General features: G+C 43.7%; 2 protein-coding genes across 3 annotated transcripts in view; both read right to left on the reverse strand.

Annotated features, from left to right (window-relative positions):
* daam1a (dishevelled associated activator of morphogenesis 1a) overlaps positions 1-14,355 on the reverse strand; it is a 56,393-nt gene extending 42,038 nt beyond the window's left edge. For both annotated transcript variants that reach the window (XM_018727721.2, XM_018727719.2), the window contains exon 1: positions 14,249-14,355. The gene's annotated coding sequence lies outside the window, so the exon portion shown is untranslated. The remainder of the gene's footprint in view (positions 1-14,248) is intronic.
* An 8,370-nt stretch (positions 14,356-22,725) lies between these two features.
* Positions 22,726-25,641, reverse strand: LOC108919521 (serine dehydratase-like). The gene is made up of 8 exons (XM_018727514.1): positions 25,580-25,641; positions 25,152-25,321; positions 24,645-24,684; positions 24,391-24,530; positions 24,153-24,241; positions 23,651-23,878; positions 23,446-23,570; positions 22,726-23,230 (listed from the first exon to the last, which is right to left on the reverse strand). Exons 2-8 carry the CDS (start codon positions 25,302-25,304, stop codon positions 23,040-23,042), a joined length of 966 nt encoding a protein of 321 aa, XP_018583030.1. The 5' UTR covers positions 25,305-25,321; positions 25,580-25,641; the 3' UTR covers positions 22,726-23,039.
* Positions 25,642-27,833: the final 2,192 nt, after the last annotated feature.

Consider the following 27,833-nt stretch of genomic DNA (forward strand, 5'->3'; position numbering starts at 1 on the left):
TCACCCCTTGACAACAGTACCAGACCGCCTGCGCGTTAAGAAAATGCTACTGTTGTCGGAGCCCATCTTCTCACACTGACCCGGCACAGTCAGAGGTGACAGCAGCAGCAGCAGCAAACCAATCTCGTCCAGGAGCCTGAACCCCTGGTCAGCAACAACTGCTGCACTGTCATAATATGTCTGCATTCTCCACCAGCGTAAAGCAGTCACGAGTCCCCTTCCCAACTTGCGTCCATCACACACAATTGCTATGTCTACAAGACCAGTTCAGTAAGACCAGTCACACGGAAAGAGGCTGTATCACAGCCTCATAATCAGACAGCTGGGTACAAACATCCCATGAACGGAAAATCAGCAGGCGAGCGACGGGTAGCAGTGGTCGAAGGCTACTTCCCACACAGACATAGATGTGAGCTAGCTTAAATGCACACATCTATGCTTCCATCATCCCATCAATTTTCCACTGCACTTCCAACCCCCCTGAGCTGCCCCATCACGACATGGTGCAATGTAAACAACCTGGCCATACCGAACAAGGGCCCAGGGCCTACCAGCAACATGCGAGATAGCAATGTGCCCGATAATAGCCTGGATTTGTGCCCAAAACACTGCAGGTTCAAATCATGAGAAGGGACCCATCTTTTACAACACTATAAAAACCTGCATGACTGCAGTGTAACAAACATCCAGCTGCATAAAAACAATATGTGACTGATTTTCCTAGAAATTTTTCTTAGCATGGTGGTGACTTGAGCGGTGAATGAGTTCACCAAGTTTAGAGGTGGTATGGTGGAGGAATTCAGACAATTCTTTAGGGGGAAAAAAAGGGGTCATTATTTACACTTACATAAATTATAGGTATTGTTTTCTTTCAGAAGCTGTACAGAACATCATCAGAAATATGCCAAGGGGAAACAAATCTGGTTAACTATGATTATAGTTTGGTGGTGACCATGTATGCATTGCAATTCTGGCATTTTGAACAATAGTAGGGTAAACTCAGCCCAAGTTCTGTGTAATTTCTTTTTTTCATCCCAAGTAACTAACAAATAAGCAGCAATGAAGGCAGCTGTACATAAGACTGTGCTTATGGTTGAGGGTTAGATGGGACACACACCCGTCACCCCAAAGCCCTCTCCCCACGGAATACAAAGTGGCCGCTTTCCTTTCTCGCCTTGCTTTTTTGTTCATTCCTGTTCACTGAAACACTTGCACCAGCCCTGCTTAGAGCCACTTGTCCTAACAATGTTTCAGGATCTTCCAAATGGTATGTCAAAAAACAATCACCTTTATATGATACTGCATAGTCTGTGTCCCATACCACAAGGAACACAGCTGTCAGCCACTGATAAAACTGCAGCACCCTTGTCTATTATACTTTAGAAGGTATCGAAAATTTTTTTTTCTCCTATTGGACCATGAAATTAAAAATAGCATTTAATATTTGAAGACATGTCAAGTGATATTATGGTGGGTCTGGCTGAAAGCATTAAGAGATGATGCTCAAGGTAAAGCACCTTGTGAATTCAAAGGCACAATTTTCACTTTTCATTTAACTACTTGTTGGATCTATTTGTATTTGCTGAAATGGTCTTCGCTGTGTGACCTGACCAGACAAGAGTAGAGTCAAGGCCCCTCCCAGAATAAGAGATGTAATTACTACTGCTTTCATTTCTGCTGTGTGACAGAACCAAGTACCAACGCCATCATTGTCCAAGGAGACCACAGAATACCGGGGCTGTGAAAGAAACCCCCCATCTTACAGGAAGAGCTCAGGTTTCCCTCAGTGCTTCCAAAAAGCTCTTGCCTTTCATATAGCTCTGGCCTACACACAACTATCGCAAGGGCCAAGCAGTGACAGCTCCGACCTAAGCTACACAACTCACACGCTCGCAGCAAAGGCGAAGCCATTACGAGACCATCCGCAGCTGTGTCAACAGGCTGGATTTCGTCAGCACCTCCATCCCACCCAGCTGTCCGGCAGCCCAAATGTTTGTTTCCTCAATCTGCCGCTTCCCTGCAGGCTGCTGCAGTATGGCTGCAGCTACTGAATGAGCACTGTTACAGGAGACCAGTGCTTTTACTGGCAGACTCTAGTCATTAGAGTGAGAGTATTTGCTACTATTTAATCAGCGCTCTTACAGCTACAGTGCAACTGAAAGGTACTCTGAGAAGCAACAAGCTTCACTAATCGCAGCTAGGCCATCACAGCTGTTGGAGGGAAATACACAGAATTTTGTTTAGGCCCCATTAATACGTTAATCGCGGGCATGAACAGTGGGTAGCGCTGAACAGTCACAGCTCTGGGACTGTGGGTTCAGATGTGGGTTTAAATCCAGTTCAGTCTGAGAAGAGTTCACGTTATCGCCATGTTGTTGTGGGTGCTTTGACACGAGGCTGGGGATTTGGACGGGGGGGGGGAAGATTCCAGACACATCCACTATGGCACAAACAACTACTCCTACTCCTCTAGTGAAGCTCCTAATATTCACACAGAAGTTTGATCTTTTGAATGAAATTGACAATTGCTTATTGAAAAAAGGATTTCCAGCCTAACGGCTGAAATGGAACGCATGCAAGTTATTCAGATCCCACGTTATTTTCAGAAGGATTAAATTATGCAACGTGATTAATCGTGTAAAGCAAAATCTGAGAAAATGAAAAAAGAGCACATTCAATGTATGACACCTGGATGTCAGTGACTGCAAAGCATTGCATTCTGTAAAAGATGTAACCTGCATTGCACATTTTTCTTTACATCAAGGCAAATTAAGAACTTCGAATATATGTAGAGGAAGCATAGAATTTAAATTAGCATTTTGAACTGTTAGGTATCCATTGTGAAAAGCCATGAGTTTTCACAGGTGACCTTCATCCAGATAATCTCATGCTGCCACTGACAGTTTTTTCCCTATCATGAGGGACCAAAAAAAAAAAAAAAGAAAAAAAAAAAAAAAAAAAAACATTTAAAAAAAATTCCCCACTTTGTCAAAATCCTCTTACCGAGTACAGGACACATGTTCTGACAAAAACAAAAAAAATGCTTCCACACAAAGGGCTTATCTTTTTTTGGGAATTCACCATTTACATTTATTCATTTGGCAGACACTTAAATGCACACCAAGCACACGTTTGCATTCACAGAGTGGGTCATCCAGGCAAACAAAAGACAGTAACTTTCTATCCTCCCTGGACAAATTCAAGGCCCTCATTCAAATATTTAAGATGTGAGCTTATTAATTACCTAAAAATAAGAGAGAGAAAAAATCCCAGAGTTACTCACTCAATAACAGAAAAAGACTGATCTGCCCTGGAATAACAGAACAGAGTATAAGATGATGTATTTTGTTTTGCAAGTGGGAGGACACTGGGCTGAATGAGTTTTATGCACTAAAAGGAGGTGTAATTAAATCACAATGAAAAGCTGACTCCGCAGTTTTAAAGCTTTCTTAACATTTTGGTTTCCTGAGAAATCTAAAATATGCCTCAAAACATCAATACCTGAAGCACCACAGTTACTAGGATTCAAAGAGCATCCCATGTGAGAATGCGCTCAGCAGCACAAGTTAACTGGAAGCTGCTAGAGAACTCCAACATCAAGCAAAACAACACTGCCAACTTTAGCAAAGCATAACACAGCTTTGTTGAGGTTACATCCAAATAATGCTGTCAGCTGTGTTTTGGGTTAATACGCATTGGGGAACTCATATCTGCGGGAACTTATCAGACTTGTTCAGATCACATTTGAGTTTAGTGTACAGTTCATCTGTTTTCCTTCCCTCTCCTTTTCCCCCTAGTTTTGCAGAACAGGAAGCCCTGGTGGAACATAGGTAATGCTTAAAATACGCAGAAGCACAAAAGCCACAGAACAGCTTTTATAGGACTGAAATTAGCAAACAATTACAAAAAAAAAGATGTAAGATATGATTTCTCAATGCCAAGACCCCAAGCATGTACCTAACGCACAGGCATTGACTGGCAGACTAGCTTTACGCACCATCCATTGTGAATCCCCAAAGAGCTACTTTCTGCAGATTTCAAGAAGGAGGTCCCTGGGAAAACAATCCCCTTCCATAGCTTATACAGTTTTTGCTCGTATGTTTACCATTAAGCCTACGAAATAATAAAATTTATGCTTATGCAGAGATAAGGAAAATGAAAGTTGTACATCAAATGTCCCCCAAATCCCTTTACCCCCAAGATCCTTTACAGTGATCTATCAATAAGTACATTTATGAACTTTGTAACTACATTTTACACAAGAAAACAATGACAATATTTTCAAAAAATGATGCTAAAGGTCAGGCATACAGCAGAAAGGTGTGGACATCATCAGAAAAATCTACAGACTACACAGCTTTCAGGTCTCTGGAAGGACAAAATATTCTCTCACTTCTATGGAAAGGACCAGAAGAAAACACAAAAATGCTGTGCTGTCTGAACTTTGGTAGTTCACTAAAGTGCAGAGTTCATGGAAGTTCCTTGAAGACATGACAGCACCTACTTCTGGTTACTGTCCCCCGATTCTCAGCACTGTCAATGAGATATGGATGCCGTGGGGAGGCACTGCCCCAAGCTCTCTACAGCCAGTTGCACCTTTAATGAGTTCTTATTTGAGCTTCCATGACTCTGTTGTTCTAAGGGTATGAGGCAGGGAATTCCACATAATTAAATCCACATCTTTAGCTCGGTTAAAGCTCGAGCATGCCTTAGGATCCTTTCCATGGGCTGTGAATCTTTTGGTTTTCATGCAAGGGTCTTCAGGGATCAGTTGGCAGGCACATTACATGTACTCAGACCAAAGACCACCGTCCTTACAGTTCGCTTGGGAAACCTCCAACGTCTAAGACATTTTCCCCTCTCTTTTTCCTGACAGTAAGTACCGGTGACTGCTGTTCCATTTAGAAATTTCTCCAGACAGTAGCAAAGTTTTAAGCAGTTTGAGAAGGGGGGGGGGAAATCACTGTTGATTGCATGTGATTGGCTTGTACCCCTACAGTTCCTGCCCCTTGATCACTTGTAGAGGAAAGCCATTGAGCCCTTCATCTGCTGAAGAGATCACATTCCCTCCTAAACTTATTGGGGGAAGAAAGGGCGAGATCCATGCTTTGCGATGGAAAAATGGGCCCAGTACTACACGCCTAAACAGAGCAAGTTGGCCTTGTAATGAAGTTCCATGCCGTGCTCGTCTGAAGCAGCCCCACCCACAGCTTCCACATCTGAGTCAGTCAAAAACCAGGTGGTGGAGCGTCTCAAGCAGTGCATACCTTGAGGCTCTATCTTCCCCGTCACTGGGGAAATCTCAGACATAGGCAGGTAAGGGACATGCAGGTGTGCTGTCTCAAGAGCACAGCACATATCACCAATGGGACTGACAAGCAGTGAGGACATCTGAGTCACAGACACTCCTTTACAAATTACCTAAACGACCAAACCCTTAAACATTTATACTTATTCATTTAGCCAATGCCTTTGAACAAAGTGACTTACAGGATTAAGCTACCCATTTACACAGCTGGGTAATTTGTTTTTTTTTTTAATAATTTAGGGCAAGTACCTTATTTAAAAGGTACAACAGCAGCAGATGAGATTCAGACTTGGGATATTTGGATTCAAAGGGAACAGCTGTAGCTATTATGGTCCATCATCTAAAAAGATAAAAGGAAGTATCTACAGCTTCAAGCCATGTAACTGAACTCTAAGATGATCAGTGATCTTGTGAAATTTTAATCTACGCTCTTCTGCAGTCAGTCATCTTCCACACTGAAAGGTAGATGAAGATGTACTAACACAAGGCTCACTGACAGTTCTATTTTTCCCCATTAGAGGAGTTTTTGCTTGTATGAACACTAATGTCTCGCCAAACAGGGTTAATTCATTTCATAAAATTACCCAGTTAAATTCCATCAGTGCAGTCAAACTGCCATTACCTTTTATGAAAAGGAACAGGTTCCCAGACAAAAAATACCACCTAAAATGAAAGATGAACCACAATAAAGGGTGTTTGTACACATGACGACAACATTAACATATTTTATGGTAGTTGTCTCAATGTAATGTATGCATTACTTCTCAATGTAATGCATAAATTGTACTTTTGTTGAGATGTACGTCGCTTTGGACAAAAGCATCTGCTAAATGAATAAATGTAAATACTTCTGAATTCTATATCTCTAAATTATTCCAACTGGTACCATGAATTGCACAGGAGAGAAAATCATTTTTGGAACATTAGTGTGCCCTTCATAAACCATGAGAGAAACACTTCAGTCCTGAAGTGGAAGGGTGGAAGGCTCAGGGGACAGCACTATCACAGCTGGCTTCATTTAATTTTATTTTTTGTGGTCTTCTCTTCCTCGTGCTTTTCATCCACTTTCTTCTGGCATTTCTGTCTTTGACAATGTCACTACCAATTAAATCTTCTGCACTTTACTTTTTCTTAAAAAAAAAAAATTATATAGTACAATCAACTTGTACTCCAAACAACATCTTTCTGCTTCTCACCACATTTAATGTGCTTAATTATTTCATATTTGACTTTTAATGTTTTTATTTGTAAATTTATCCTTCTCTGAACTGGCAACCTTTCTAGGAAACACTTTTATAATTTCCCCTCACATATGTTAAGATCACAAGATCATGTTCACTGTGGAGCAGACACACTCTGCATAGTGTCACAATCTTTATCTGATCTTGAGATTAAGGCTTTAATAACAATTGTGTAGGGCTATTCATGTTATAGAAGTTATTTATATGATTTGAACTAAATCAATATTCAAAAAGAGTTTATTTTTGCAAGTGTGTACTGAATCCGCTACTCATTTTACTCTGATCGGAAATGTAGTTGAATGAGAATGGCAATGTGATAGGACACAGGAAGTTTATCCAGTAAGTGGTTTTGTTAGAGAAGAACAGTTTCTATTACTTTGTAGAGTGAAATGCATAACAGGTAGTAGGGAAAAATGCCTGCCATAGAAATAAAATGCTTGCAAAAAATGCTACTACACTGAATAATAAGCATGCCTACTTTTCCATTTTATACAACCCAGTACTGTTTGTACAGAAAAGGCTGCCACAGACTGGAAAGAGCAGAATTTAACTCGATGAGCTGGTTGTTTCGGCTGTTCAACTTCCAGCCTTTGTAAAGATTAGCAACTATCTAACTGCACTCCGCCATCAATGTTGACAATCCAATCCCATCACATGATGGTGCCTGTAATCATTCTTAAAACCTAACAATTGTGCTGTGTTTCCACACAACAGAACAGCACTCTGACCACTGGCTTGGCAACAAACACACAAGTGGACTGTTAGTGCCACCAAACCTGTTTAAGGAGGAATGTAAGCTGGAATGTTTCATAAACAGGGTGTTGCCATCTGGCTGGTTAAGTGTCTAGTCATACCACCTCAAAGCACCCTGTGTTCCTTAGGCAAGACTTTCCCTAGTCGGCGAAAGAAAAAAATAAATCAATCCTCTCCCGAGACTTGGTTCTTGTTTCTTCTGTGGGAAGATGGGTGAGGACAGAGCACCAACCCCAGTGATTCTTAAAACCCTGAACACAAGCAGAGCTTCAGCAGAGACCTCTATAGCCCTAGTAACCCTGTGGGTGGGGACCCACCTTGTGTGCTCTTTTTTTTCATGCTTTCATAAAGATGGAGTCATCACAATCATCTTGTGAAACCATCTTTCTTGGAAGTGTATCTAGCAGTGTAAGTTACCTTGCTGAATAAGGTGTGTGGGCTGATAACACTACATAGAGTTCACTGGAAGTTGCTTTGGAGAAACACATCTGCTAAATAAATGTGTGTCAAAAATCAAGACATTTCATAGTACTGCCAAAGGGAATTTAACACCTGAAAAGCAACTAAAGCTTCTGTTCCCACAATCCAGACTTAAGTGCAAAAGCCCCCGTGTTATATGAAGCATGTGGATATATAAACAACTGACACGGACAAATGCTACCATGTATAATATGGCTTTACTATATATTTTTCCCACTAATTTCACATATTATTCATGTTAAAATATTAACTAGAATGATATACAGTGAATTACAATCATATTTACACACAGCACTTTTTACTTTCACTCCTTAAGGTAGTCTTTCACTTTTCAACACCACAACACACCTATTTAATTACTTCAAAGAAAAACTATCTTGACAGGAATCAGAAAAAGTTTCATAACCAAAAAACAACTTATGCTAAACACCAAAACAATAGCAAATATGGGTACCTTGTGGCGGTGTGTCCAGCCAATATTATCGTATAGCAGATGGAGCAGTCATCGTTAAACGTTACGACCAAATATAATATTATAAGGTTAACAGGGTGACAAACGTAAGTCCATGTGCTCTTAAGTCCCATATGTCTAACTCAAGGACCACTAGTATACATTTTCTCAAAGGCTTCAAAAAAATTTTTCATAACCACAGTAGTAACTGAATAATAAAAGACTAAGTGACACATAGACAAGCAAAAAAGTCACTTAAAATTGTCACCGTTAGGGAAAAAGCTGCACATTTATAGAAAGTGTGTGCCCTTTTTTTTTGCACTACCTAAATGTTTGGTTTTCAAATAAGCAGCAGATTTCAGGGAACTCCAGAGTTATTGAAAGGATATGAAACAGACTTAACTGCGTACACTAGCGGATTTCAATCCCCAATCAAGAGGTTCCAACCACATATTTTGTGGAAATATTTCACCCAGGCAGGAAGTAGAGTAGAGTACCTTCATCCGACAAGCCTCCTAGCCAATGCCTATAAGCAAAAGGGGAAGGGGAACCACCTGCAACTACTAAAAGAACAACTGGTGAAAACCTGTGTACGCCTCACCTGGGTCTTGGTACGTGAAATCCTCTTGCTTGCAGGAAGGAGAGCACTGCAGAGAGCTACAGATGAGCTAACATAACCTTCGGTCAGCCGACATTAAAGCATAATGTTTGCCAACACGATGGTGGGAAGCCTACGCACCCTTTTCAAAGGGTCTGAGCTATTCAGTGGCAACAAGAGTGACTGAACCCTTGGTTCTGGACAATGGGGAAGGTCAAGGGGCCCCTTTCACTCCAAAGGCTTCAAAGTTCAATCCAGCAGAGTGGTGGCGCTGGAGGGTTACACACTGCCACAAAGTGCATGTCCAGCAGTACTACAATATCTAGGGGAAAAAAGCTCGACATCATTCCAAAAAGTATATGAACAGTTTTCAAATTAACTTTCTGTAGATGAGCTGTTAGAGACCCTTCACTGGAAAAGGCTTACAGTATTACAGGAAGGGGGAAAAATAAACGAAAAGATTCAGGAAGATGGCAATAGGTCGAGTAGTGAATGGAACAGCATGCAAAAAGTGATTCTTCATGCTCTGGGAATTTTATTTACAATCACTACGCATGCAGAGACACCAAAAAAAAAAAAAAAGTTCTCCACATTTAAATTGCGTCTCTAGAAACCATATCAAAGCAGACTGCAGATTCTCCACTGCGGCAGTCAAATACACAGGAGCAACCGAAACAGGAGGGTAGGAGGAAAGCAAGACAGACAGGAGGTCAAAACTGCTACCATCACAAGAGCAAAAAAGCACTTGCGTAATTGCTGTCCAGGGACCGCCGCGGTACTCATAAGAACTGCTGGAGAATTAATTCGATGGTTGAGACCATGGGGGTGTCAGGGTGAACCCAGAACATGAATAACAGGGAAATCGGGCCATTGTGCTGCCCTGCTCAACCTCACCACCCAGAGAATGGCATATTCAAACAGCCACACTAGCCCATTGTTGCTACGGCACCGACAAAGCCCACCTCCGCAGGCGGGGAGGACCGGGCCATGGGTCCCTGGTACCACTACAGTTTCTCCCTAATGCAAAGCATGCTGGGTATGTAAAAAGTTGTTTGTTATGGGTTTTTGCTGTTGTTTTGCCCCCTCTCATGCAACAAGGAACCAGTAAGAGTATTCATAAGCACTACCCACCATCTTTCTGTGGTTGGTCAAATCAGCAGGCATGTCGCCTGCTCCATGCAAATACAGCACAAGCTACAAAACAAGTCGACACAGAAGTAGCACAGTCTCCCCAGTCCGCAAACCCGAGGACAGTAAAAGGATGGATACAATGGATAATTATGGATACATAAGGGAAGTCCACAAGCGGAACACACCAAGACATGGGCTTCCACTGGTATCTCATGTGTCTTCATACCACAGTGACTGATTTGAAATTTACAGATAAAACAAATCAGTACTTATAGCATGACTAAAATTTCTTTAAAACCAAAAGTAACATAAATTCAGCTCATTTGCCACTCAGCACAACTAAAAACAGTGAACCCACACAGAACATCAGAGAGGAAGTATCATAGTATGGGGGTGTAGCTTCTTCAGATAGATCTGAGCTTTCCTGCTGGACACACACTTATTTTTCCCTTAGCAAGGTCTTTGCCTGTTGCCATGGATACAGAGGACCGAGGTGCCATCAGCAAAGTGAATGAGGTACTGATTAATAAACCTTGGAATTCAATCCGTGTTTTTATTTATTTTTTTTTTTTTTTCTGCCGACAAACCACTTAAAGAATTGGCAGCTTCGGCTGAAAGAAAAAAAATCCCTCACTAGAACACAGACGACGAGTTTTAAAAAATGGCAGAGGAATAGAGTGTGTCGGCCCACCATCTGAAGAAGACATACCTGGGAGACCCTTGTGTGTTCCCATAGTCTTTCATGCCTTGTTGCTTTGAGAAGCACCTGTAACCTGTGGTTGCATTAAGTATAACAGAATGTTGAGTGTAAAATCTTAAGGAGGAGTTGTGTGAGTGCCCTGAGATGGACAGGAAGTACCCTGCCTCAAGTCCTATGCTTCAAGGATAGGCTCCAGACCATCATGACCCTGAACTAGATAAATGATTGATCGAAAAAGGAAATATTGAGGCCATTGGAGATCTTGAACCAATTAATCAATGGTTTCATTCAGCTTTCGCACAGGCATTACAAAGTTAGTGGTGAGAGTCAATAGAAGGCCACCTGAAATGCTGAGATCCCAGAGAAGGAAGCCTGCACCATTCCTCTTCAACACAGCTACAAAAGTCAACCCCTTCCAGGAGATGCCCAATCCCCAGGGCAGAAGACATGCAAACAAACGCAGAACATGCATACACACCACTTTGGGGGTTTTTTTGAGAACCTTGGCCCAAAGTCTGGCAGCAAACTCCCACTGGTGGGCTGGCATCTCTCCAACAGAGACACAGGAAGCCGCTGCTCTATCCACGTGGCTAGCAGCAGCCACACACACAGTCTCTGTCCATTCAATGGGGACATTGTAAACAGACATGCCAGCACAAGGTCAAGAAAGACACTCGCGCTGGCTCGAAGTCACGTTAAATGCCCTTTAAGCTCAAGAGGCAGACAGCACTGCATTTACATCAACATCACGCAGGGTGTCGGAAGCCAAACAACTCTGCCAAACAACTTGACAATGAGCTATTCAGCACCAGCGTGCCATGTCCATGAGCTCCACTTCAAAGCCTGAAGATCACGCCAATTAACACACACGTTAACAAAACAGAACATTAACAACCTGACCAAAGAGCTTCCAAACTTAGAGATGGGGTGAAACCATAAAGGAGTCCCTGCTGTGGAAGCACACCGATGCCCACTCCCACAAAAGCCCCCCATTAAAGCGATTTTGTCAAAATAAAGCAGAACACCCTAGACCAAAATCATTGCTTTCAGTCATCTCAGTTACTAATGACAGACCCCAAAAAAAAAAAAAGCTGACACTCCCACTATCACCTCCTGGCACAGCAGGAACATTCCCTGGAGTTGAGAGAGTTCCCTCCTGACCAACCCTCTTTAATTGAAGGCTTCTTCTGCACCTCCTGTCAGCAATTTCTCAACAGACCTCTGCTAATTGAGCAAAACAAACGCATGCCAAGGCCAGGGCAGTAACTGCATCCTGCCATCCTCTAGCAGGGTCTGCTCTCTCTTCTCTCAGAGCACAGCTTCCCGAAGGGGTGGGTAAGGTGAGCGGAACGGCAGAAGGCACATGCTTGGGGATCAAAACCACAGCAAGATGGAGCTGAGCATGGGCATTCCTGCCCTGCTGGGGGTGGGGCTTCAATCCGAGTATTATGGATTAGGGTCATGTCTCATCCAGAAGGCGCAAATTCATGCACGCACAAACGCATTCCATGCCACGGTGATTTAGGACCATGAAACACTGAAAAATGAAAACCATGCACTGCGATTTGTGGCAAATTACATCACCCTGGACCAAGACTACAGGAGAACAAAAACATGCAAGAAAAGACTGCGGGGCGGGAGGGGTTAACCAAAAGGTAACATGAAAATGAGTAATAAAGAAGGTAATCAAAAGGTATGATGTTGCCACAAGATTCCACTTGTCCAAAGACCGCAGACGTTACAGCAACTGTCTCATTACACCTGGCATACAAATAGGCTGAATGGAACAATTTGGTGAAGTGCCTGAGACTCCAAAAAAAAAAAAAAAAAAAAAAACCCCAAACCTGTAACCATATCACAATAAACCATTACAATTTTTTTTTTGGTTCACCATGACTGTCAGAACAACAGCTGCAGAGGGCTGGCGGGTGTCAACCCTACACAACCCGATTCATACGTTGCGGGGGGGAACCACCTAATGTGTAGGTCCCTGACACGTGCAAGAGGACAGCCCCCCAAGTCCTACAGCAGGTGTGGACCCAACACCCACGCTGCAGTTATTTTCACTGGATGCAGTCACTGATGCACCCCAGGCAGACAGCCCAGCATCTGTCTGCTGTGTGCCAGTGCCTGTAGACAACATCCCACACAGTGTCTGTGCCAGCAGAGCTCCTCAGCACTCCATCACCACTCACTTAGAATGAGGGCCTAAAGTCATGATCATCATTGCCATCATCATCATCCTCACTGAAGGAAGTCAACAGCCAAATATCTAACCCTTCTTTATTTCAAACAGACTGTGTGTTTGTCTCATTTGGGGCAGCTGGTAGCATAGTAATTAGAGCTATTCCCTTTGGACCAAAAGGTTGCAGGTTTGAATCCCACTTCCAGCTGTAGGATTCTTGAGCAAGGTATTTACCCAGCTTGATAGGAATAAATAAAATAAAAGTACCTTAAGATTATAAGTCGATTTGGGGAAAAGCATCAGCTAAAATGAATAACTGTAAATCCCAGTTATTACCTCACCTGCAGTGCTTCTCACAAGTGGTTTAACAACAAATACTGTAAAAACATGAATGACGGGCAGCGGTTTGAAGAGGAGCTGAAAAAGATGATGGAAAATGTTAAATTTCAGCACACCTTCAGGAGCTGGAGAGACGGAAAACATTTAAGCCTAGGCTAATCAGTTATGAAAGAGCACACAGAACTATTTACACGACCATTATTAGAAATACAAAGAGAAGCTGCTGAATCCAAGCATGAGAAAGACGAGCACTTCGTTCAGCGCGAGAGGGAACCGAGTCTTAACGTGAAACGAACCACTCCGACCGGTATAAGCGGGATCGATCACAAGAGGAGAGCAAGAAAAAAAACCAGACACAACGACTACCGTCCACCGCAAATACAACTAAAATGTGTACAGAAATATTTATTAGATGTGTATATTTCATTTTTACAGACTTTCACAGAGCCACACTGTGACTGACTGGAGATTTAAGGTAAAAACTAAGCGCCTCAGGAAACGTAAATCGGGATGGTGCGGGGGATCAATACAATACGTGTTTTATTTTCAATAAGAATACTTCTACAATCAAACATGTCATTCATTTTGGTTACATGTTGTGTTAAATGTCATTTTTAACACGGTTGGTCAGAGAATCCACCCCAAAACATAAACGGTTTCACCCAGAATGATTATTATTCTGTAGGGGGAAACGCGTCCGGCGTCCGCGAGCTCGGCTGCAGGACTGCGGTAACGTGTTAAAACTAAAAGCACACATTTTTACCACACTCTTTCACACATTACTGACAGAAGCGTCTCGGGTAAACGAAAATAGGCGAATAAGTGAGGAAAAATGCGAGCTGCAACATGAAAAGTGACGAAAAAGGACAGACGGAGCTGTCCTTTCCTTTTGCGCTCGTTTGCCGTACCTACCTCAGCACCTCAGTCCCACCCATTTAACCTGAACCCGTGTTCAAACAAAGTGTCCCTCCTGCAGCCACCGCACACGCACTCACCTCCTCTTTCCCAGCGTGAAAGCGCTGTCATATTTTTCGTAATGTGCGGACAAGTGAAGAGCCTTACCGTGGAGACGGACCCATGGCAGCGGCGAGCTCCGGCGACTCTCTACAATAGGAATATCCTCACACACAATACAGCGAGACGCGTTTCGGCTTTAGCAGGTGACATCATCCGTTCCAGCCACACGGAGCCGCGCACGGAGCAGGTGTTTCTGGGATTTGTAGTGCGGGTGGTGTTCCCTCTATGGCTGACTTCCAAAGCGATGGAAGAATGCAAAAGACTGCATTTCCCGAAGCGGAAGGTGGTCCCCGTGTCGCTGCGGGATTCTCCCAGCTGGCGACCGTTCCTTGGTGCGCGGCGTCGTTTGCCATTACAATGAGATTAGGATGGCTGTTTGGTGTCTGAATGTGTTAGTCACTCAGCTGGGTTGTGTAATTAATGAAAGATCCACATTCCTTCCCTTTTCAGCAAGAATTTATACTATAAGTTATAAGTAAATTACATAATAGACAGTTCACAAAGAAAGTGGTATTTCTTTCTCAAAAACTTTGAAAACTCAAATTGACCACGATTCCACCAAAAGAAGCTTAAGAATAAAAAAGGCAGTGTGTCTTTCCTTGTGGCATAAGTTCAAAGGAGCCATTCCCCGTAAAACAGAATTCAGGAGTATATAGCATGTATGAGCAAAGGATCGAGTGAAATTTTGCTGGACTGACCTTTCGCTCGATGAATTGCCAAATGTGTATTTTCCTGCTCCATGTATTATTGGCCAAGGCTGTCAAATGGTGTCACAGTGGCTCGTCTTGCGGAAAAGGTCCAGGCTGCAGGCCCTCCTTCATTCTTCTCTAAATGTTGAGTTATTCTCATGCTTGTGTCAATGGTTTCCCAGTACTGGGCCAGGCTGCTTTTTTGACCTTAACCGATTTAACGGGAACACATCATGCCTCGCGGCCTCATAGTTGAACGTGGCAGGGAAGGGCGTTTGAAATATGGCCTCACCCTGTACGTATTAAAGGCACTTGGTTGAACTGTGGTCAAGACATGTGGGGTGGTTAACTGCTCCCCTTCCCTCCATCAGACTTCTACTTATCCCCGCTCAGCTTCCAGAAAACACTTTGTGTTGGACATGGGAAACTAGCTGGTGCAACCGCAGGCCAGGATTTAATCATGGATTGATCGTGACATACATATAGAAGGAATTCTGGGTAACAATGAGAGTCGAAGGTTATGAGCAGGAGATGCGATGGTGTCGTTTGGTGCGAAGACGACAGAAGCGGTACTCTTCAGATTTAAACTCCCACAGTAGTAAACAGTCAAGGGCAAACAACAGAGTCCTTAGACTTAGTCACCCAGTGTATGAACATGTGGCTTTTATTTGTGTAACAGATGTATTTTTGTCAAAAAGCTCTCGGGACAAGCGGTTCAGAAATTCAGCTCTCAGGGCAAAGTCAATGCCCACTGTCTGCCCCTGACAGTCCAGGCCATCCACCTCCAGTGCTGGCAGTTACACGGCAGAGCAATTATTGGTTTTTATTGGGACAGAAAGGAGGCAAGGGGGCACAGATGAAAATGAATATGAAGAATCCCACACAGCTGACAATGTACCTGCAGTACAATGCAAAAAGTGGCACTTTTGCAGAAACTGCCACCATTTGTGCAAACAGTGCAAAGTTAATGCCAGGGACACTGTGGGATGCCTCTCTTGCTCCGCTCAGACAGCCATCATCTTGTGGGTAAACATGGAGACATCTGGAGACCATGGAGGCAAGCAAACCCTGAGCCTGTAAGTGAACTACTGTCCCCCATGGCAGAAACGATTGAAAAAAAAACAGCAAAAGTCCACCGCTCCCTTAAAGCCTGGTCTGAAAGCACGGGCATTTAATCCCCGCAGATTAAATGTGGACATCATTGTCAGACACAAATTATTCAGGAAAACAAATAGGGGTTTGTGAACCTAGAGGCTTCCAAGAGCACACACACACACGTTTTCTCATTCAGATTCCACACATGCAACAGACTAGCAGGGCCAGGTTCCTGTAAATTCCATCAAGGAGTGAAAACAGCTTTCAGACACCTCCATTTAAACAATGACCACATGCTCCAATGGTTTTACTTGCTGTACATTCCACTAGCCTTCTGGTGTCATTTTGTGTGTCCTGGTACCAAACTGCTAATGCATGATGCCATTACCGCTATTACCTGCTGGTTGGGTTTGTAATGATTCACAATAGTTGGTGATTTAGCCATATCTGCTGGTAACAGCAGGATCACAAATGCAGTTCATAACCAGTAGCCTGCCTGCTGAATCAGTCTTAAATATCTGGGCTTTGGGCTTGGAGCTCAAGCCTCTGCTTGTCCAGGTTACAGCGAGTCCACTGCACCCCGGCTTGTACTCAGTGACTTCCATGTGGCACTGAACTCCAAACTCCATCTGATCATCAGTCCAAGCTGCCCACTTCCATTGCCCATTGCTCTCAGTCCTCATGTGAGCACCAGTACGCAACCAGGGAGGAAGCAGGACACCAGACAAGCAGGAGGCCAGACAGCATTTCCATGGTTTTATTAATGTGATTAACTGTGGCTGGCTTTTGTGCTCTGATGCAGTGGAGAAGCACTTTCTGCGATTGGGCAATAGAGTAAAGCTGAAGTTTACCCTTTTAATGTGACCGCTGCTTGGAAATCAGTCTTGTGTTTCTCATTACCACTCACATGCTTCCTGCCGTAAGCTAACGGAAGATCTAGCCTGCTTTCTATCTCTGTTCCCTGCATCGAACCCTCCTCCGACTCCAACCCCTTGTGTCTGAGAGACTTTCAAATTGAATGCCCTGGGTGGAGCGATTATTATTCTTGGAACATACAGAAGACGGTTTATGAATGAAAGCTCCTGTCTGTGTGTCCCGTCTTACATTTCTTTGGCGCTAAAGGTAAAAAGTTTGTGACCATAGAACACCGATCCTCAGCGATCTGTGTAGAAGGTATGTTATAGTCATTGTCTGGCATCTTCAAGCTGAAATAAATCTTCCAACTGCAGAGTCCTTCAGACCGAACGAGAACCGTCACAGCAGAACTTCTAATAAAATCTCTTTAATTTGTTATTTTAAACAACTGTTGTCAGGCTTCTCAGTTGCAATGGTCAAGAAGCTATTCATAGTTATCTTTCCTCTAGTCTGCAATTTCTCTTTAATGGATTTTATTTGAACTTTATCGAGCTGGAAAGTTAAACAGAGCAGGAATAGCAATAATCTACGCAACACTTCTGCCGGTGTATGTATCTAAGTACACATCTTGGGCTTGAGTGATCAAAGTAAAGGATTCCCCACATATTAGTGAAGCTCTTATCCCTGAAGCCCCCAGCTTACTGTCCTGGGGTGTTGCCATGGCAGGATTCCCAGCATCGCAAGGGCCGCTCCCCTTATGGCTACTTCTGGCTGTCTATCACAGGGTGCTGCCTTCCCTAAAAGCATGGATTGCTGTTATTTGTTGAGAGTAGCAGAGCAGCGAGGCGGGGGTAGGGATGCAGCTACGGCACAGCAGAGCTACCCCGGAAGAAGGTGGGGCGCTGTGTCCCACAGGAGCCGAAAGGGGGGCATCATCCAGAGGGTCTGTCAGCACTGCCAGCATCAGCCCTCTAATGGGACAAACTCTCCCATTGTCGCCCAAATACTCTGAGCTCGGCTCCCTCACACTGCAATGTCACATTACATTTTGGCTGACCTCTCCCACACTCAGCGTGTCCCCTGCAGGGCCATTGTGGGTAAGCGCAGAATGCCGTCAAAGCATGGAAAGAAGGGGAGGGGAGTTATTTGTAATTTTGCAATAATTACCTTGCAAGTAAATACAGCAGGTTTGGTGAGATCTACGCATGAATCGCATTTACCTCCTTCACGATGATTTTTTGCTGCTTCTGCCCGCTGCTAGGGATTTGTTGAGGGCATCATGCGACACTGCGGAATTAGCCATTTATTACTGCAGATGTACTCAGCCTATGAAGCATTTGGGTTCAGCCATGTTTGGAATCCTCATTTTCCATATTTTCTAATAATCTTTCTCAGTCAAAAATATGTCAGAGTTAGGATCCAGTTCAGAAAGGTGATTTGTGAAAGGACTGAGCAAAACACAGTATGTATAGTAATAACACCAAACATGCAGGAATGCAGTAAATAACAGGCTGAGTTCTAATCTGCTTTTAACACAGACATGCACCACGCCTAGCAACCTAGAGCGAGGTATCCATGGTTACCATCTGCAAGAACCGGCAAAAACATGACAGCAGCCCGTCCACCTTTTCTCCTCCGAGAGGGCGAAGGAGGCGAGAGGATGGTTAAGTGTCAGCCGCCCAGGTTATCTGTGTTGCAGTGGCCGGTGCCGTACTGACTAATTTGGTTAAATAAAGCTCAGAGCCAAGCAATCTGAACCACAACAACAAAACAATTGAAGCTGCAGTCCACCGGGCATTGGTCATTGTGGGTATGACAGCAGGACCTGCTCTCATCCCCGAATGCAAGACACCAGTTTAAAGTTAACTATCACTCTCCTATTTTTCATTCTCCCATTTTCTGTGGACGTCTCTGATTTTCGAGATACGGGTTTGAGATTATTTACTGCTTTTTCGTCATTTAACGAATCAAAACTCGTACCTTAGCTTTCTTTCTTTTCGTCACAAACTGTAAATTCTCGTTTGAGATACTACTTCTCACGACACTCATTCTGGGCTTACTGTGCTCTATTTTGCAACGGGGGCTAAACACACGTTTTTGAAACTCTTCTCCCTACAGCGCATTTTTGCTCCCCTCACCCCAAACCCACTGAGTAAGCATGTGTTGAACGGAAGGGACATGTCTCACGCCGCACAGACCAGTCCAACGTGTCTCTTGTCTGTACACACCGTAACAGCTATTGTTATGAATCCAGTCTGCAGTGACAGGACTCATTCCAGAGGTGAAAGACTGCAGAGCAAGACCTCGAGAAGATAGAACTACTGTTCTTTGACTTTGTTGGTCTACACTGATTGCGAGATCAATGAGCAAACAAAGAGGATCAGAAACCGTGATGCCGGGTTTTTTCAGTTCCATGTTGAAGAGATAATGGATGAAAGAAAAAGAGAAAAAGATAATGCCTGATAATATGACATGGTTGATAAAGTCTACCTCATGGCTGTATTTTACTCAGTGTGGACCATATTGTTCCAGCTAAAACCCTGGGGGGGGGGTCACCAGGCATCACATCACGTGCTGCTCCCACCACTCATATCGTCTTGATCAGCAATTGCCCTCGGCCACGAGGGATGACGAAGAAACCTTCTGCTGGGACCTTATCTCACGCCAAAGGCCGCGGTTTCTCTAATTCCTTAAACCTGTTAAGCATGTTTTCCTCATTTTAATTCTGTTCTATAAGTGTTCTCTTTAAAAACAACAAAGAATGCAGAGGAATTCAGGAACGAATGTGAGGACCAACTGACTGAAGAGGTTGATTATGTTGTTTTGGAAAAATCTCAAAGATGGAGTAAATCAGAATGACCAAGTCAAGAAAATATAGGGTGATTTTATTCATTTGGTGTCTTATTAAAATGTAACATTTTTCCTTTTTGTCACACTGGCTATGCATACTACCTACCATTAGGAGCATCTGTTTAGTTTTTTTTTTTTTTTTTAAAAAATAGGGAAATATTTAACACTTTATAAAGAAGGGGTAATGGGTCAAAAGGACTTGACCTTCCCGTAGGTTCATCTCTGCTAGCGAATAATCTACACAGCAAGATTTCCAACAGCCATAGCAATGGTCTTCCTACACTGGCAGCAGGTCCGTTCACACACTCCACTGATGTGCTTTCCCTGGTCCACGGGCACCTTCACTCAGTACCGCCTGCATACATGCATCTGCTCCTTACACCCCAGGGCCGCATTTAATCTCCACTCTTGCAAATACTTGTTTTTGCTTAACCAGCTGCCCCAGATTTTTTTTTCTCCCCTCTCTCAGACAGAGCTGCATTTTTCCTCTATGGTTGGGGGTTTTCACCTTAACTCTCATTTGGAGCAGTTGGTAGTGTGGTGATTAGAGCTCCTGAATTTGGACCCAAAGGTTGGAGGTTTGATTGCCACCTCCAGCGGTAGTACCCTTGAGTAAGGTACTTACCTTGAATTACTCATAAATGGTACATAATTGTAAAGAGCTTAACATTGTAAGTTGCTTTGCAAAAAAGCACCAGGTAAATGAATGCATGTAACTCTCTAACACTAAAGTGCAAGCTAATGTAATACAGAAAAATGTGGGGGGGGAAATCATGCAGAACACACTGCCTTGAGTTTCACTGCTGTACACGTAGCTCTCATATACATATGTATGATGTGACAAGACAGCAATAGTGAACTCTGGATTTCATTTTTAAAAAAAAAAAAAAAAAAAAAAAAAAAAAGATCAAAATTACAAGATGGAAGAATTATGTCTGGGGCTAGGGGTTTCTGTGTAATGTTTATACCCCAAACTGTCAGAGACAGAATTAATGTAGATTATGCGGAGGGGGGAGTGTGTGGGGGAATTAAAGCCAGGCTGTCAGAAAAAGGTTAGTAAGGGATTACCAGTAGTCCTTCAACCCTCAGGATTACAGTTTAACCCAAAATTGACATTTCATTTATGTACAGTACCACCCCCAGCATGAGGGGAATGAAGACTGCAAGAGAGGTAGCCAGAATCTGAGAGAGCCTGACCAAAACTCAAAGGATGTATGGGAATTGTACAAACTTCCAAACACATACAGCAAAATATTCCAAAACCCTCATGAGCTACAGGGTCTTCAGCTGTTCCACAGGCCCGATAACATTAAAAAAAAGCCGTCTACCACAGTACTGGAAGAATTACTTTAATCTCCTCCAAGGCTCCAGGGTAAGAGTCAGAGATAAGGAAGTACAAAACATGCCAGACCCTGAAGCAGGCCTTGGCTCCTGGCAGAGCTTCCTTCTTCCGAAAGTGCCAGTTCTGTTCCCACCACCTTCCCACCAGCCCAAGAGCCCAAACAAGTGCCGACCAGCAGCAGCACACAGACTCCGGCTCTGCTTCATGTACAGAAAAGGCAACGCTTCCAAGATCTGGCCAGGGTGCATTAGGGGTGCATAAATATTTGAGTTGTCTAGGCCTGCTTATCATTATGAGCTCCAGGGCTAATGGGGTGTGCTCACGTCCCACGATATGCCCACTCAGACGAGCTGGCCTCTGTCACAAATACTGGGAAAGGGTCATGTCACATTCTCCCCAGCAGCGTGTCACAAATGGCCTACCATTACTTCACTCTTGGTAGTGGTAAGAGACCGTAAAACGCACAACAGCACTCAGGAAGCCATATAATTTACCTTCGAACATTCATCTTCGGTTCTGGATTTTTTCCTCCCCACAGAGCTTATGGGTGTGAAACTTCAACAGAGCGAAAAAGGTGAACAGTTATAGGTTGTGGATGCATGCTGGGATACGATACTTACACAGAGGTTGGGTCCAGGTGCCTGTGCACTCAAACTCATCACCCACAGAGGTGACTGAGCATGTGACGCTCATCATTTAGAGAGTTGAGATCAATGAATGAGCCCAAAGGCACCAGAGCCACATAGATCAAGCACCCTTTTGACTTCAGGGAGTACATGCATTCATTTATAAAAGTATTTCATGAGCGCCACTGACATTCTTTGATGGCGGTGGCTGGTATAAAACTGAGAATTCTGGAGAAATTTGACCGGTGTCAGGATCTATCTCGCACCAACAGCCCCGACTGCGCCTGCTTCGCTCCTTCTCATCAGGAGGTATTTAACTTCAGGTTTCCGGCCGATTACCCTCTCCCAGCAACAGCCATTTCTCACAGAGCCGCAGCATGTCAGGCTGTTTAAAACAACGAGAAAAAGAGCAGAGTTCCTCCAAACAGACATTAAGTTGCTTTCGAGAGATAATGTAAACGTCAGCTTCTTTCTTCGTCTGTTTATTTTGCATGTTCCTGCTCGTTAGGTCTGTTTGGTAACATTACCAGGTGTTAACATGCTTATGGGAACAAACAGCATTTTTGGGAGATTTCACTTAAAACCACTGTGTGGAGTGAATCAAAATGATATAAACAAGAGCAATTCATTTACTGTTCCTGCTTAAAATTTGTCAAATAATGCCAAGCGGACAGCAAAATATATATATCTCAATGGACCTGCTTCCTTCTATGGACCTACAAGTATTTTACTGCCACCTACTGGTGATACAAGTGCAATTTATACCAGCATTTCCTCTTCCATAACTAATGTGTAAACACATATTCAACTTTATTTACTGAACAAACAAGAAAAACTAAGAAAATTTTTTTGAAATTTTTAAAAAATTAATTTAACACTGACAGAGGCAACTGGCAGCATAGTGGTTAGAGCTGCTAACTATGAGTTCATTGGTCACAGGTTCAAATCCCACCTTTAGCTGTAGTACCCTCGAACAAGGTACTTCCCCTTAAATTGCTCCAGTAAAAATTACCCAAGTGTAAAAAAGAGGTAAGTGTAGGTAGCTTAACATTGTAAGGTGCTTGGGGGAAAAAAAGCAAATAAATGAGTGAATATAAATTAAATACATATTTGTTAAGGAGGTCAGTCTTACAATACTACACGTCCGTACACAAAAATATTTAGGTATTGATATATTACACATACTTTTCAAAATAAACCATCATCTGTGTCCATTAGAAAAAGGTTAGAGTTAATATTACATGCTAATTACCTCTTCATTTGCAGTGCAGCATGACAAAATGTGGCATGACAGGTATCCTGACACACGCAGGGGCCTCCGAAACAGTAGTGGAAGATTTCCATGCACTGTGCTCCAGATGGCCACTGAGGGCTCCAGTTCAGACGCGCAGCTTGTTCTGCAGGTGTTGCAGTTGGCTCAGGTTGATGCCGCTGCCTCCACACACCACCACCACCACAGGCCGCAGTGGGCGAGGCAGGCGACCCTGATCCTGCAGCCTCTGGATCACCCCGCTGTACACGGCCGCCAGGGCGGCGCCACAAGCCATCTCAACCAGCACTCGCTCATCGTCTGCGTAAACATGGCAACACCAACGCCGTCAGCCACGTCAGACTATAAATGGCTCAGTTGACCTCAGAACTGAAAATGTGCTCTTCTCCTCAGACATTCAGTGTGTCACAGGGCAGGAGCCATAGACCACAACTCTGCCAGGCAAGTAGAAGATTTCATGGGGAGGTTCTGCACAGAAAGCTGGAGATTGCAGTAAGCTGGTGCTGAACGCTCACCCAGGAAGAGTTCCACCGACTGCAGGGCCTCCAGGTCTGTCACCACCTCTGAGATGATGTTGCCCTCCTTGCTGTACTCAAAGGCCTGCATACACACAGTCTTGGCCCCCAAGGTTTTAGCCTCACTGTCAATGATAGATAGGAAATTTCATCCTGTCTGCAAACCGTGTGAATGCATCACAGCAGACTGGGTGATTTTCCTCACCTTGTGATGTCAGCGAGGGTAACTGGCTTCCCTGCCTTGATGGCTGCATTCAGACAGTTTGCACCTTGTGTCTCCATAGCAATAACGGGCACGTCATTCCAGCCCACCTCCTTCAGACCTACCACCACCCCGCAGAGGAGCCCTCCTCCCCCAACAGCAACCACGACTGCCCCAGGTTTACAGGGTAGGGAGGCCTTGATCTCCCTTATAATGCTGGCATGACCCTGCCTGGGATGAAGGTAGGTTAGTCTGTTAAGCTTCTGTCTTACCGCTCTTCTAAGCACAGTAAAACTGTTACTCACTTAAGGATTTGTCACATATTGAATAGAAATGATGTTTACTGTAACACACCGTCAAGCCTCAGCTAACCTATTATATTACTTCACATTCTGCAGGTGTGATTAAGGAAAATTACAGAAAATCCATTTTGAACAATTTAGAAATTTTAAAAGCACATTTTTAGGGTTTTATGAAAAGTGAGGGATGTGACCTGGTCACTCACCAGAGTAGAGGGTGGTCAAAGGGCGGAACAAAGGTAAGGCTCTTGCTTTTAGCCAGTTGCAAAGCCTCAGTGTTGGCCTCATCCCACACCTAAATGAAGGCGGAGTCACAGAGGAAGGGATCACACATACGTAGGATATCGGAGCATGCTGGACTGGACCACTTCATGGCCTCCTCCCTCTTTCAGTAAATCAATCTATGAAATATAAAATGCATGAAAACAGAAATGACATACAGACCTTTCCCACCACTTGGACGGTGGCCCCCAGGCCCTTAAGCTTTTGGATCACCAGCTGAGGCGTGGAGGAAGGAACAATGATGGTTGCTGGGATACTGAGTTTCTTAGCCACGTAAGCAGTGGCCATACCCGCATTACCACCTATAAGTAGTGCATATAAAAACTGTTATATATCAATTCCATCTATATGCATGTCTATATGTTATGTACATATACCTGAATATTAAGGTATTTGTTTATTATATGCAAACATACCAGAGGCAGAGACAACACCTCTGGACTCAGGACCAGCAATCTATAAAGACATTAAAAGAATGAAGCAGATTATTTGAAAAGTACATATTTAAATAAAGCCTGGAACAATGGTGTCACAATATTTTATTATGACGGACTCACGCAGAATAATAAAAACGCATGACGTAATGCGTATAGCACGCCTCTTGTCCACGTGGGGCGCAATTGAGCAGATCTCGCGCGCGTACAACAGGGGGCGCAAATATTCCAGTTAGAAAGAGGAAAACTGGAGGGCAGCAAATAGTTAAAAACCACCATCTTATTCTAGTGCTCAGCCACTAGTCAGTTTTAGAGACACAAATGTATATCAGCACCCATGAACTGATTTATCGATGCATTCGAAGTCTGCAGAATTTAAGACGACTTCCAAATACCGGAGCGACATGGTTTTTTTTTTTTTCTGAGACTCACTGACTGAGTTTCAACTCCAAAGTCATGGAGGGAGTTTGTGGGAAGGGTCAGTGGTACCTTTTGGCAGAGGTGTCCGATGCCCCGGATTTTGAAGGATCCGGACGGCTGGCCGTTGTCCATCTTGAGAAAGACGGTGGTCCCGGCCCTCTTGGACAGCTCTAAGCTCTCCAGCAGCGGAGTGTTGATGTGGAAAGTGTCCGAGTCCGACATGATCGCTCACGCAACCCCTGTGACAGCAAACAAATCATTACCGCACAAAACAAAACCGTCAAACCCATGATGCATGATGAGGTGTCTCTAAAAATAGAGATTAAGTAAACAGAAAAATACTTTCCAGTGACAAAATTTTAAAAATATATAATTTCGTGAACCAAGTGTGTCGAGTTTAGGAGTGAGATCTGCTGCAACGGCACTTTCCCTCCATTCCGTTCGAAGCCTCCTGACAGACTTCGAGAAAAATGCAGACATTACTAATTTGCACCTACTTAAAACCTGAAACGCAGCCAGATTCTCCCGCCGTCTCCGGTTCAATGCGCCAAACGAGCGCCGTGACGGTTACGACGTCCTTTTCAGTTCAAAGTCTCCTCGCGCCACTCGCTCCTTTTGAGTCGCGAACCGAGTTCGGTAGCGACACGGCGCTCGAGCCACAAGAAGAAGTACTTTTGCATTTTAAAACGTAACTCAAGTCAAAGTAGTCGTGGAAATTTTCACTTAAGTGGAAAGGTATCAGGTCAAAAAGCCATTCAAGTCACTTTTAGTCAAAATAAGTTTGTTTCCCCCCCCACCAGACTTAACCGTCCTTATAACTCATGAAAATATCTGCATGGTTGAAATGTCTTTTCAATAAATTAATCTCCTGTGTCCATGCAATTAGACGTCCTCAATTAAACTAATCAAACTATTACAACAAAGACCACAGCTAGGTATTTTTAGTGAATTGATCATTATTTAATAGGCACCCGAAGGGAATTTACATTGCTGGCTTTGTGTGCTAAGCTGCTTACCATTATTTACTCATTTATACAGCAGTTTCCTTACACTGAAGCTCAGAGTTCGGGGTAAACGCGCTGAAAATGAGGTAAAACAGCAATGGCAGGAGCAAGCAGTCGAACTGACAAACTTTAGGTAAGGTCTCCGTACTGAGATGTAGGCCTACGTCGCGTAGGAGAAAAGCGTCTGCTAAATGAATAAATATAAGTGTAAGTCATTATTTGCAATCGCTACAGTACCGACAGTTCCATACTAATAAAAATCCAGACGCAAAGTGCTGCGGCCCAAATGTGTAAGAAATAAAAAAGGCGGGATAATGTTCAAAGTAACATAAAGCCTACAGGCCACAGGCCAGATTCGTAAGAGTGCAGAGACTCCATGTACTGTCTGTGTAGCTCTCACTCACACACACACACACACATTAATTCACTTAGCAGATGCTTTTGTCCAAAGCGACTTACAATGGATACTATGTAGTGTCCACACACACACCATCTGAAACCGCTTGTCCCATACGGGGTCGCGGGAGCCGGAGCCTAACCTGGCAACACAGGGCGTAGGGCTGGAGGGGGTGGGGACGCACCCAGGACGGGACGCCAGTCCGTCACAAGGCACCCCAAGTGGGACTCGAACCCCAGACCCACCGGAGAGCAGGACCCGGTCCCACCCGCTGCGCCACCGCACCCCCTTGTCTGCATAGCTGTGAGCTGCTAGTTAGCGAGCTGGACAACTCTTCATTTACCACATCAAAATTAGCCAGTAGCTAAAATTGCCTGTAATACAAGATATATAAGGAGCTTGCAGTTAGCTCAGATTTTGACTAAGGCAGCTATTTAAGTGATATTGCATACCTAATACTGATATTGATGCTATTAGCTCATATGGGAAGCGTTAGCAAGGCAGCTACAGCGGAGCAGCAGCTAGTTACTGCAAACAGCTTTTTCAGACCAAAACGTCGAGTTCGTGTGCACCGAGACCGACATCCTTTGGCACAAAAAGTGATAATGGGCGTGTGAGTGGAGCCGGATGTAAGCGTAGCTTTCGGAGTTAGGATGGATGAGTAGCGAGGTGGACGGATAGGTGAGGTGAAGCACAGGAGCAGAAGGCCGTTCTGCTAACAGCGAGGATGAGCCTGCGGCAGGGAAAAAAAAACTCGACAGCGTTACTATAAATGCGTCCAAATTGTGCTCACGGTATTCAAAAGTGACTTTCGGCATTAAAGTACAACAAATGGCAAATAAATTCAAAGAATTATGACTCAAAATTTGTTACAGCATTATCATAGGCGAAAATGTGCCAGAACACTAGCCTGGGTGCAGCAGTTTTTGCATATAAAATATAAAGCATACATTAACAAAAACATAAAGCGTCGTATGTAAATCACTAAAATGAATTAACATTAAAAAAGTATAAGGATATTGCCACTGCTGACCTTTATTCTCTCTACTTTACATTTTGGTTATCTTCACAATTAAACAAACACTGAAAAGCGCTGTGAGCTTCTTCATCATAATTTCTAGAAAAAAGGCAACGCAACAGCTGCCTAGCAAGCATCCAGCCCCAGGTGATGTTCCATTGAGTGTCCACAAAAGACGCCCCCCTTACTGACTAAATGCCATAGATGTTCATGAAACAGTAACACAACAACACGGTTCACAGACGACTGTTTGACACATTCTCCTTCTTTGTGTTACATATTAATCAGGAAAGCATTATTAATTTTCCACCATGACTCTGTGTATCTTGTCA

This window comes from Scleropages formosus, chromosome 15, assembly GCF_900964775.1.
Source record: "Scleropages formosus chromosome 15, fSclFor1.1, whole genome shotgun sequence".
In the NCBI taxonomy this organism is placed as follows: Eukaryota; Metazoa; Chordata; class Actinopteri; order Osteoglossiformes; family Osteoglossidae; genus Scleropages; species Scleropages formosus.

What these genes read in the sequence shown, in the direction of transcription:
- LOC108919521 (XM_018727514.1), bottom strand. Translation starts at nt 25,304, where the DNA reads ATGTCGGACTCGGACACTTTCCACATCAACACTCCGCTGCTGGAGAGC. An exon ending in CCGTCCAAGTGGTGGGAAAG is followed by an intron (nt 24,242 to 24,390) that starts GTCTGTATGTCA and finishes GCCTTCATTTAG; the next exon opens with GTGTGGGATGAGGCCAACAC. An exon ending in TTTGACCACCCTCTACTCTG is followed by an intron (nt 23,879 to 24,152) that starts GTGAGTGACCAG and finishes CCTTCATCCCAG; the next exon opens with GCAGGGTCATGCCAGCATTA.